The sequence below is a fragment of the Perca flavescens genome, chromosome 5, assembly GCF_004354835.1.
Source record: "Perca flavescens isolate YP-PL-M2 chromosome 5, PFLA_1.0, whole genome shotgun sequence".
Lineage (NCBI taxonomy): Eukaryota > Metazoa > Chordata > Actinopteri > Perciformes > Percidae > Perca > Perca flavescens.
In genome coordinates this window covers 39,278,329-39,290,828 of record NC_041335.1, presented here as the reverse complement: position 1 = coordinate 39,290,828, position 12,500 = coordinate 39,278,329, and the positions used below count along the sequence as shown (strand labels likewise).

Here is a 12,500-nt window from a genome sequence, read left to right as displayed (position 1 = left end):
CGTACGTACCTATGGTGTAGGGTCTGTATCTACGTACGTACCTATGGTGTAGGGTCTGTATCTCACGTACCTATGGTGTAGGGTCTGTATCTACGCACGTACCTATGGTGTAGGGTCTGTATCACGCATTACCTATGGTGTAGGGTCTGTATTCACGCACGTACCTATGGTGTAGGGTCAGTATTCACGCACGTACCTATGGTGTAGGGTCTGTATCACGTACCTATGGTGTAGGGTCTGTATCTCACGCACGTACCTATGGTGTAGGGTCTGTATATACGCACGTACCTATGGTGTAGGGTCTGTATCTCACGCATTACCTATGGTGTAGGGTCTGTATTCACGCACGCACCTATGGTGTAGGGTCTGTATTCACGCACGCACCTATGGTGTAGGGTCTGTATTTACGTGCGTACCTATGGTGTAGGGTCTGTATCCACGCACCTATGGTGTAGGGTCTGTATCTACGTACGTACCTATGGTGTAGGGTCTGTATCTACGTACGTACCTATGGTGTAGGGTCTGTATCTACGTACGTACCTATGGTGTAGGGTCGGTATTTACGTACCTATGGTGTAGGGTCTGTATCCACGTACGTACCTATGGTGTAGGGTCTGTATCTACGTACTTACCTATGGTGTAGGGTCTGTATCTACGTACGTACCTATGGTGTAGGGTCAGTATCTACTTACGTACCTATGGTGTAGGGTCAGTATCTACGTACGTACCTATGGTGTAGGGTCTGTATTCACGCATTTACCTATGATGTAGGGTCTGTATCTACTTACGTACCTATGGTGTAGGGTCAGTATCTACGTACGTACCTATGATGTAGGGTCTGTATCTACTTACGTACCTATGGTGTAGGGTCTGTATCTACGTACGTACCTATGGTGTAGGGTCTGTATCACGCACTTACCTATGGTGTAGGGTCTGTATCTACACGCACGTACCTATGGTGTAGGGTCAGTATCTACTTACGTACCCTATGGTGTAGGGTCTGTATCACGCACGTACCTATGATGTAGGGTCTGTATCTACGTGCATTACCTATGATGTAGGGTCTGTATCACGCACGTACCTATGGTGTAGGGTCTGTATCTACGTACGTACCTATGGTGTAGGGTCAGTATCTACGCACGTACGTACCTATGGTGTAGGGTCTGTATCTACGTACGTACCTATGGTGTAGGGTCGGTATTTACGTACCTATGGTGTAGGGTCTGTATCTACGTACGTACCTATGGTGTAGGGTCTGTATCTACGTACGTACCTATAGTGTAGGGTCAGTATCACGCACGTACCTATGGTGTAGGGTCAGTATCTCACGCACGTACCTATGGTGTAGGGTCGGCATCTACGCACCTATGGTGTAGGGTCTGTATCACGTGCGTACCTATGGTGTAGGGTCTGTATTCACGCACCTATGGTGTAGGGTCTGTATCACGCACATTACCTATGGTGTAGGGTCTGTATCTACGCACGCATTACCTATGGTGTAGGGTCGGTATTTACGTACCTATGGTGTAGGGTCTGTATTCACGCACGTACCTATGGTGTAGGGTCTGTATCCACGCACGTACCTATGGTGTAGGGTCTGTATCACGCACTTACCTATGGTGTAGGGTCTGTATCTACTTCACGTACCTATGGTGTAGGGTCAGTATCTACGCACGTACCTATGATGTAGGGTCTGTATCTCACGCACGTACCTATGGTGTAGGGTCTGTATCACGCACGTACCTATGGTGTAGGGTCAGTATTCACGCACGTACCTATGGTGTAGGGTCTGTATTCACGCACGTACCTATGGTGTAGGGTCTGTATCTACGTACGTACCTATGGTGTAGGGTCTGTATCTACGTACCTATGGTGTAGGGTCTGTATCTACGTACGTACCTATGGTGTAGGGTCTGTATCTACGTACGTACCTATGGTGTAGGGTCAGTATCTACGTACGTACCTATGGTGTAGGGTCGGTATCTCACGTTACCTATGGTGTAGGGTCTGTATTCACGCACGCGTACCTATGGTGTAGGGTCTGTATCTACGTACCTATGGTGTAGGGTCTGTATCTACGTACGTACCTATGGTGTAGGGTCTGTATCTACGTACGTACCTATGGTGTAGGGTCGGTATTTACGTACCTATGGTGTAGGGTCTGTATCTACGTACGTACCTATGGTGTAGGGTCTGTATCCACGTACGTACCTATGGTGTAGGGTCTGTATCTACGTACTTACCTATGGTGTAGGGTCTGTATCTACTTACGTACCTATGGTGTAGGGTCAGTATCTACGTACGTACCTATGATGTAGGGTCAGTATCTACGTACGTACCTATGATGTAGGGTCTGTATCTACGTACGTACCTATGATGTAGGGTCTGTATCTACGTACGTACCTATGGTGTAGGGTCTGTATCTACGTACGTACCTATGGTGTAGGGTCAGTATCTACGTACGTACCTATGGTGTAGGGTCTGTATCTACGTACGTACCTATGGTGTAGGGTCAGTATCTACGTACGTACCTATGGTGTAGGGTCGGTATCTACGTACCTATGGTGTAGGGTCTGTATCTACGTACGTACCTATGGTGTAGGGTCTGTATCTACGTACGTACCTATGGTGTAGGGTCTGTATCTACGTACGTACCTATGGTGTAGGGTCTGTATCTACGTACGTACCTATGGTGTAGGGTCGGTATTTACGTACCTATGGTGTAGGGTCTGTATCTACGTACGTACCTATGGTGTAGGGTCTGTATCCACGTACGTACCTATGGTGTAGGGTCTGTATCTACGTACTTACCTATGGTGTAGGGTCTGTATCTACTTACGTACCTATGGTGTAGGGTCAGTATCTACGTACGTACCTATGATGTAGGGTCTGTATCTACGTACGTACCTATGGTGTAGGGTCTGTATCTACGTACGTACCTATGGTGTAGGGTCAGTATCTACGTACGTACCTATGGTGTAGGGTCTGTATCACGTGCATTACCTATGGTGTAGGGTCAGTATCTACGTAAGTACCTATGGTGTAGGGTCTGTATCTACGTACTTACCTATGGTGTAGGGTCTGTATCTACGTACGTACCTATGGTGTAGGGTCTGTATCTACGTACGTACCTATAGTGTAGGGTCAGTATCTACGTACCTATGGTGTAGGGTCTGTATCTACGTACGTACCTATGGTGTAGGGTCAGTATTTACGTACCTATGGTGTAGGGTCTGTATCTACGTACCTATGGTGTAGGGTCAGTATCTACGTACCTATGGTGTAGGGTCTGTATCTACGTACGTACCTATGGTGTAGGGTTGGTATTTACGTACCTATGGTGTAGGGTCGGTATCTACGTACGTACCTATGGTGTAGGGTCAGTATCTACGTACCTATGGTGTAGGGTCGATATCTACGTACGTACCTATGGTGTAGGGTCAGTATCTACGTACCTATGGTGTAGGGTCGGTATCAACGTACGTACCTATGTTGTAACATTTTACTTGACTGAAATGAAGAATATAAAAATTTTAAACTTTAGGGTTACAACAATAATAAAACAAATATAAAATGGTGTGAAACAACTGTTTGTCGAGGCCACATGGAGCCACAGGGAGCCGTAGTTTACAGACCCCCCTGAACTAGACAGATGTGTTCAGGGTGTGTTCGGTTCAGACCTGTTTGATGCGGTCCCAGTTGGACTTGGCGAGGTTGAAGCTGCAGGCCGTGGCTCCGGACTGGTAACCCACCACACACAGTTTGGTGACGGGGGAGAAGCCTTCAGCACGAGCCGTCACGCGGTACTCCCCCGGGTTCAGCAGCCGCCAGTAGTCGCCCGTCGGAGCTGCAGTCACGGAGACGGGACAGACATTTAAACATAGACCGTAAAAATAATGGAAGAAGCCTCCTGGTCTAGATTAGATTAGATAATACTTTATTCATCCCACAATGTGTAAATTCACTTATTACAGCAGCAGTTTTTCCACAATGAAAACAAAGCAACAAACAAACAACAGGCAATGGGCAAAAAGAACTGAATGAATGTAAAGTGGCAATAAAAAGTATTTAAGTAAAGTAAAGTGAGGTGGCCATAGTGCGAAAAATATTGTAATGTAAGTAAGTAATTGACGTGAAATTAGATTGAATAATATGTCATTAAATAACAGCAAAAGTAATTAACCATAATATAAATGATATTTAAGTGTGACCATAATATAAATAATATTGAAAAAGTAAGTACTCGGAATGGAAAAATATAAATACAGATAATAACAAAGATAGCTCCTTAAACCTGCATTCTACAGACTACGCTTTTTATGGCGTTTTTTTCTGTTAAGTTAAAACATGAGGCGAGGAGGAAGAGGAGGAGGAGGAGGAGGAGGAGGAGGAGGAGGAGGAGGAGGAGGAGGAGGAGGAGGAGAGGAAATGTTTTCTATGGACCTGTGGTGACGTCGTGGTTGATTCCCTCTACGGACACGGTGGCGTTGGCGATGGCGTTCCCCTGCTGATCCTTCACGATGCCTCTGATGCCGCGATGCACCTGGAGAGAGAGGGAGGGAGAAGGAGAGGGAGAGAGAGGAAGAGGGAGGGAGAAGAGAGAGGGAGAGAGAGGAAGAGGGTGGGAGAAGAGAGAGGGAGAGAGAGAGAGAGGGAGGGAGAAGAGAGAGGGAGAGAGAGAGAGAGAGAGAGAGTTCCAAATGTAGTTCAAGGTTTAATGTGTGTCAAGGGAAGAAATGTCAAACAGAAAAGTTTAAAGTCTTAATTTAAAAGATCTCCCGGAGTGTCCTGGGAGTTTGTTCCAAACTAAAAGCTGCTCCTCTTGTTCTGTTTTAATATAAATGAACTGAGTAACTGAAAGGTGACTGACCTGCTCCATGAAGATGAGCAGAGCTTCTCTGTTCTTCTCCCACTCGTAGGCCAGCTCCACCTGATGAGGGAACTTATCACAGCCCAGGAACACGGACAGCTCCAAGCAGTTGGTGTGCAGGTAGCTGAAATCATTCATACCTGGAGAACAAACACACACGTTAACCATTCATACCTACAGGATAAACACACACTTTAATCATTCATATCTACACAACAAACACACACTTTAATCATTAATATCTACAGGACAAACACACACTTTAGCCTCTTGAGCCTGAACTGCACATATTGTCCACCAGGGTGTGCTCTATACCTGCTGTAAAAGATGTTTGAACTGCACAGAAAAATCTGCATCATTGCCTTCAGGCCAATTTATGCTGCAGGGGCGGGGGAGGCATATCCATCTGGGAACTTTCCGTTGGAGAACTTTTGGGAAGGGGCGAAAATACTGGTTAGCTGATTGGATAAACCATCTGTCTATCACCACCTAGGTGGTGATAGACGGGCCAAATCAACCAATCAGATCAACGAAACGTATGAAAATACAACACAAGCCAGGCTACCCCTGCTGCTGCTGCTGCAGGCAAAGCATAGCTCGTTAGCTCAGCATGCTAGCTACATGTCGGTAAAGGAGATTTACCGTTTGTGTAACGAGAATTTAGGAATAAAAGAATAAAAAGACACCATTTCAGGTTCCTGGTCCATATTCCAAAAGAAGGATCCAAGAGAAAAAAAAGCATTAGCGAGCGGCTACCGCTGTCTGTAAATCCTGGTTAGCTGATTGGATAAACCATCTGTCTATCACTACCTAAACCCGCCTCAAAACCTGAAAAACGCTGATTGGTCGGTCGTTTGGCTAACGGCTCCAAATGTTCTCCATCTCAAGATGCCAGACTGATCTGAGAGGAGAAAACTGGAGCTCGCCAGATCAGGACAGTCCCACCAGGCTAGTTCTTTCGTGATGAAGGATGAAATCTCCCGTGTGTCCTTTATGTGCCTCTTCTGCACGATGGTGCCGCTGTGTTTTAATGTGCTGCTCGGTGATGTCATTTCCCCTGCCGTGCGCTACATTAAAATCAATGCAACCTTACAAAAAGCGTGGAGGTTGTCAATATGACTATAGGTAAGATGCACGGAAATTGTTGCGCCCAACATGTTGAAATGTACAGCTATATTTCTCTATTTCTTTGCGGGAACACCACCTTCAGCTGCCATCTTTATCTGCTCACTTTCGGGTCTGAACTTTCCATGAAGCAGAGATCAACTGCGTTATAGGTTGCCAGGTTGAGGGTTATAGGTCGCCAGGTTGAGGTGACAAACGGGTTGAAAATTGTATATGGTGTTAGGATGCGTTTCATACAAGATCTGGCAACTGGTAAACATTAGACAAACGTATTGGTCTGATTATTTATAAAGGAGTTTTGGCCGTGCTGCAAATTACGGGAGTTATTAACAAACCGGGAGATAGGGCTAAAAAACGGGAGAAACCCGGAAAAACGGGAGTGTTGGCAGGTATGACATAGGTATACGTAGAGATACTGACCCTACGCCGTAGGTACGTGGAGATACCTAAAGGCGCTGCTTAAAAAGCTTTAGTTATAGATTCATTTTGGATAAACCTTCCGGCCTGAACTTACTTCCTGTGATCGGCTTCCACTTGGCTCGGTTGACGATGCCGTGTGGCCCGCCAGCGACGTCTCCGTGGCAGGAGCCGTGGAAGTTGTGCGTCATGGTCAGGTGCGTGGAGGCGTAGGAGACGGCCAGCCACCTGAACAGAGACTCGTCTGGGATCGCACGGGTCTCGTCCTCCGGATCAGCGTACTGGTAGCCTCCGCTTCTTCCTCTGTCGTCCTCTTCCTCCTCTCTGTGGCCGTAGCCCTGGTTGTGACCATCGTAGCCTTGGTCGTAGCCGCGGTTTTGTTCGTAGCCTTGGTCGTAGCCGCGATTTTGTTCGTAGCCTTGGTCGTAGCCGCGGTTTTGTTCGTAGCCTTGGTCGTAGCCGCGGTTTTGTTCATAGCCTTGGTCGTAGCCACGGTTTTGTTCGTAGCCTTGGTCGTAGCCGCGGTTTTGTTCGTAGCCGCGGTCGTAGCCGCGGTTGTCTTCGTAGCCAGGGTTTTGGTCGTAGCCATGGCCCCTCTGCTCTTCTTCTGGCTCTGCGTATCCTCTGCTTCTCCAGTCTTCCTCTGGCTCTTCGTGGTAGCCCCTTCCCCACTCCGTCACATCAAAACCTTCGTCTTCATACCTGTAAGAAAAGATCGTAGTTAAACTATTTAAGAGTAACTTTGGTATGTTTCAACCTGGACCCTATTCAGCGTCAGTCAGCGTCCACTAAAAGTTCTGTTTGTTGCTGCTGACAGACTGAGATTATTATTCTAAGTGTGTGACAACATTATGGGATGGATCCCTACAGAGATTGACCTTTTAGTTAAAGAGTAAGATCCTTTTAGTTTAACATGAAACAGCCCCGAAATCACCATCACCAAACTCCACCAGACTCCATGTAAATAATCAGGACTTTTATCATCATAAAACACACTTCATTCAAAGTGGACAGAAACTAAATAAAACTACCAAAAGCCGTCTTGGTTCATCTTTCCACTGTTCCAACAATCACCACTCTGGTTTGTTTGAAATAAACCCTTAATTCACCCATTTACATGTGGAGATATGCTGGCTCTATACACGCTAAAAGTCCTGATTATTTACATGGAGTCTGGTGGAGATATGCTGGCTCTATACACGCTAAAAGTCCTGATTATTTACATGGAGTCTGGTGGAGATATGCTGGCTCTATACACGCTAAAAGTCCTGATTATTTACATGGAGTCTGGTGTAATTTGGTGATGGTGATTTCGGGGCTTTTTCATGTTAAACTAAAAGGATCTTACTCTTTAACTAAAAGGTCTATCTCTGTAGGGATCCATCCCATAATGTTGTCACACACTTAGAATAATAACCCAAGTCTGTCAGCAGCAACAACAGAACTTTAGTGATGTTAAATGATGTGTGTGGAGCAGAAGAAGAGAGAATAGGTCCTACTGTCTCTTCTTGCGGCTGTGGGGTTTGTGGCTGACTGCAGGCTTGCTGAAGCGGTCATAAGGGTAGGCTACCACTCGCTCCCCGCCCTGGAAGTTAGCACCCAACACAAAGGGATGGCTCTTCATCCACGAGATTATGGCCTTGGTTTCCACGGCAATCTGGAACGAAAAAAGCAAGATGGATTTATTCCCTCATGTATGTTTACTGAGTAAACCACAGACAGCGAGTGAAGGGGGGAGAGAGAGAGAGAGAGAGGGGGAGAGAGAGAGAGACAATGATGTGTTGTCACACAGACAACAAGCCATGTCTGCTGAGAAAAAAAATTAAGACTCTGAAAGTTATCCCTTTTAATCTGTGTTTCTCAAATGTGTGTGTGTGTGTCTGTGTGTGAGTGTAGGCTTGTTTAACTATATTTGTGGGGTCCAAAAACCAGGAGTCCAGTATACTTGTGGGGTCCCGACAGCTTTGTGGGGACCAAAATGCTGGACCCCCACAAGGTTAAAGGGCTGTTTGAGGGTTAAGACTTGGTTTTAGGATTAGGGATAGAATTAGGTTATGGTTAGGGTGAGGGTAAGGGTTAAGGTTAGGCATTTAGTTGTGATGGTTAAGGTTAGGGTAAGGGTTAAGTTTAGGCATTTAGTTGTGATGGTTAAGTTGAGGGTAAGGGTTAAGGTTAGGCATTTAGTTGTGATGCTTAAGGTTAGGGTAAGGGTTAAGGTTAGGCATTTAGTTGTGATGGTTAAGGTGAGGGTAAGGGTTAAGGTTAGACATTTAGTTGTGATGGTTAAGGTTAGGGTAAGGGTTAAGGTTAGACATTTAGTTGTGATGGTTAAGGTTAGGGTAAGGGTTAAGGTTAGGCATTTAGTTGTGATGGTTAAGGTGAGGGTAAGGGTTAAGGTTAGACATTTAGTTGTGATGGCTAAGGTTAGGGTAAGGGTTAAGGTTAGACATTTAGTTGTGATGGCTAAGGTTAGGGTAAGGGTTAAGGTTAGGCATTTAGTTGTGATGGTTAAGGTGAGGGTAAGGGTTAAGGTTAGACATTTAGTTGTGATGGCTAAGGTTAGGGTAAGGGTTAAGGTTAGGCATTTAGTTGTGATGGTTAAGGTTAGGGTAAGGGTTAAGGTTAGGTATTTAGTCCCCCGGTCCTCACCGAGCTGTTGGTCTCGAAGTCGTCCGGTATGGGAACGTGGTGGTTGGGGGTGAGTTTGGGCACCAGGCCTTTGTCTTCGGCGTCCCACAGGAACCGGTTCAGATCGGGGAAGTTCTGGAAGATGTCCACGCCTTGGTCAGTGAAGTGTCCTGTGGTCCATCCACTTAGCTCTGATCCCTGCAGAGACACGAGAGACACATGGAGACACATGGAGACGAGTCAGCCCCAAACCAATACCAGAGACGAGAGACACATGGAGACACATGGAGACACATGGAGGAGAGCCCCAAAACATGGAGACACATGGAGACACATGGGCGGTCAGCCCAAAAACCACTACCAGGGCAGAAAGACACATGGAGACACATGGAGGCGAGTCAGCCCCAAAACCACTACAGGAGCAGAGAGACACATGGAGACACATGGAGGCAGGTCAGCCCCAAACCACTACCAGAGAGAGACACACATGGAGACACATGGAGAAGAGTCAGCCCCAAACCACTACCAGGGAGAGACACATGGAGACACATGGAGAAGAGAGCCCCACCATGGAGACACATGGAGACACATGGAGACACATGCAGACGAGTCAACCCCAAAAACCACTACCTGAGACAAGAGACACATGGAGACACATGGAGACGAGTCAGCCCCAAAAACCACTACCAGAGGCAGAGAGACACATGGAGACACATGGAGACACATGGAGGCAGGTCAGCCCAAAAAAAAAAAAAAACACTACCAGAGACGAGAGACACATGGAGACACATGGAGACACATGGAGACACATGGAGACACATGGAGACGAGTCAGCCCCAAAAACCACTACCAGAGACTAGAGACACATGGAGACGAGTCAGCCCCAAACCACTACCAGAAACGAGAGACACATGGAGACACATGGAGACACATGGAGACACATGGAGACACATGGAGACGAGTCAGCCCCAAAAACCACTACCAGAGACGAGAAACACATGGAGACACATGGAGACACATGGAGACGAGTCAGCCCCAAAAACCACTACCAGAGATGAGAGACACATGGAGACACATGGAGACGAGTCGGCCCCAAACCCCTACCAGAGACGAGAGACACATGGAGACACATGGAGACGAGTCAGCCCCAAACCACTACCAGAGACGATAGACACATGGAGACACATGGAGACGAGTCAGCCCCAAACCACTACCAGAGACGAGAGACACATGGAGACACATGGAGACACATGGAGACGAGTCAGCCCCAAAAACCACTACCAGAGACGAGAGACACATGGAGACACATGGAGACGAGTCAGCCCCAAACCACTACCAGAGACGAGAGACACATGGAGACACATGGAGACGAGTCAGCCCCAAACCACTACCAGAGACGAGAGACACATGGAGACACATGGAGAAGAGTCAGCCCCAAACCACTACCAGAGACGAGAGACACATGGAGACACATGGAGACACATGGAGACACATGGAGACACATGCAGACGAGTCAACCCCAAAAACCACTACCTGAGACGAGAGACACATGGAGACACATGGAGACGAGTCAGCCCCAAAAACCACTACCAGAGACGAGAGACACATGGAGACACATGGAGACACATGGAGACACATGGAGACACATGGAGACGAGTCAGCCCCAAAAACCACTACCAGAGACTAGAGACACATGGAGACGAGTCAGCCCCAAACCACTACCAGAAACGAGAGACACATGGAGACACATGGAGACACATGGAGACGAGTCAGCCCCAAAAACCACTACCAGAGATGAGAGACACATGGAGACACATGGAGACGAGTCGGCCCCAAACCCCTACCAGAGACGAGAGACACATGGAGACACATGGAGACGAGTCAGCCCCAAACCACTACCAGAGACGATAGACACATGGAGACACATGGAGACACATGGAGACACATGGAGACACATGGAGACACATGGAGACGAGTCAGCCCCAAAAACCACTACCAGAGACTAGAGACACATGGAGACGAGTCAGCCCCAAACCACTACCAGAAACGAGAGACACATGGAGACACATGGAGACACATGGAGACGAGTCAGCCCCAAAAACCACTACCAGAGATGAGAGACACATGGAGACACATGGAGACGAGTCGGCCCCAAACCCCTACCAGAGACGAGAGACACATGGAGACACATGGAGACGAGTCAGCCCCAAACCACTACCAGAGACGATAGACACATGGAGACACATGGAGACGAGTCAGCCCCAAACCACTACCAGAGACGAGAGACACATGGAGACACATGGAGACACATGGAGACGAGTCAGCCCCAAAAACCACTACCAGAGACGAGAGACACATGGAGACACATGGAGACGAGTCGGCCCCAAACCCTTACCAGAGACAAGAGACACATGGAGACACATGGAGACACATGGAGACGAGTCAGCCCCAAACCACTACCAGAGACGATAGACACATGGAGACACATGGAGACACATGGAGACACATGGAGACGAGTCAGCACCAAACCACTACCAGAGACAATAGACACATGGAGACGAGTCAGCCCCAAACCACTACCAGAGACGAGAGACACATGGAGACACATGGAGACGAGTCAGCCCCAAACCACTACCAGAGACGAGAGACACATGGAGACGAGTCAGCCCCAAACCACTACCAGAGACGATAGACACATGGAGACACATGGAGACGAGTCAGCCCCAAACCACTACCAGAGACGAGAGACACATGGAGACACATGGAGACACATGGAGACGAGTCAGCCCCAAACCACTACCAGAGACGAGAGACACATGGAGACACATGGAGACGAGTCAGTCCCAAACCACTACCAGAGACGAGAGACACATGGAGACACATGGAGACACATGCAGACGAGTCAGCCCCAAAAACCACTACCAGAGACGAGAGACACATGGAGACACATGGAGACACATGGAGACGAGTCAGATCCAAACCACTACCAGAGACGAGAGACACATGGAGACACATGGAGACACATGGAGACGAGTCAGCCCCAAACAACTACCAGAGACATGAGACAAATGTAGACGAGTCAGCCACCAACCACTACTAGAGACGAGAGACACATGGAGACACATGGAGACACATGGAGACGAGTCAGCCCCAAACCACTACCAGAGACGAGAGACACATGGAGACACATGGAAACACATGCAGACGAGTCAGCCCCAAAAACCACTACCAGAGACGAGAGACACATGGAGACACATGGTGACGAGTCAGTCCCAAAAACCACTACTAGAGACACATGGAGACGAGTCAGCCCCAAACCACTACCAGAGACGAGAGACACATGGAGACACATGGAGACGAGTCAGCCCCAAACCACTACCAGAAACGAGAGACACATGGAGACACATGCAGACGAGTCAGCCCCAAAAACCACTACCAGAGACGAGAGACACATGGAGAC

The 12,500-nt window shown here is 47.8% G+C and overlaps 1 protein-coding gene across 1 annotated transcript in view; it reads right to left on the bottom strand.

The window, feature by feature from the left end:
• The window catches only part of aebp1b (AE binding protein 1b), a 35,069-nt gene that overhangs the window by 1,109 nt on the left and 21,460 nt on the right, over window positions 1–12,500 (bottom strand). Inside the window, exons 10-15 of the mRNA XM_028579220.1 lie at window positions 9,062–9,238; window positions 7,912–8,069; window positions 6,510–7,114; window positions 4,871–5,010; window positions 4,444–4,543; window positions 3,681–3,847 (exon numbers count right to left, since the gene is read on the bottom strand). Of these exons, the coding sequence (XP_028435021.1) occupies window positions 3,681–3,847; window positions 4,444–4,543; window positions 4,871–5,010; window positions 6,510–7,114; window positions 7,912–8,069; window positions 9,062–9,238 (1,347 nt within the window). The remainder of the gene's footprint in view (window positions 1–3,680; window positions 3,848–4,443; window positions 4,544–4,870; window positions 5,011–6,509; window positions 7,115–7,911; window positions 8,070–9,061; window positions 9,239–12,500) is intronic.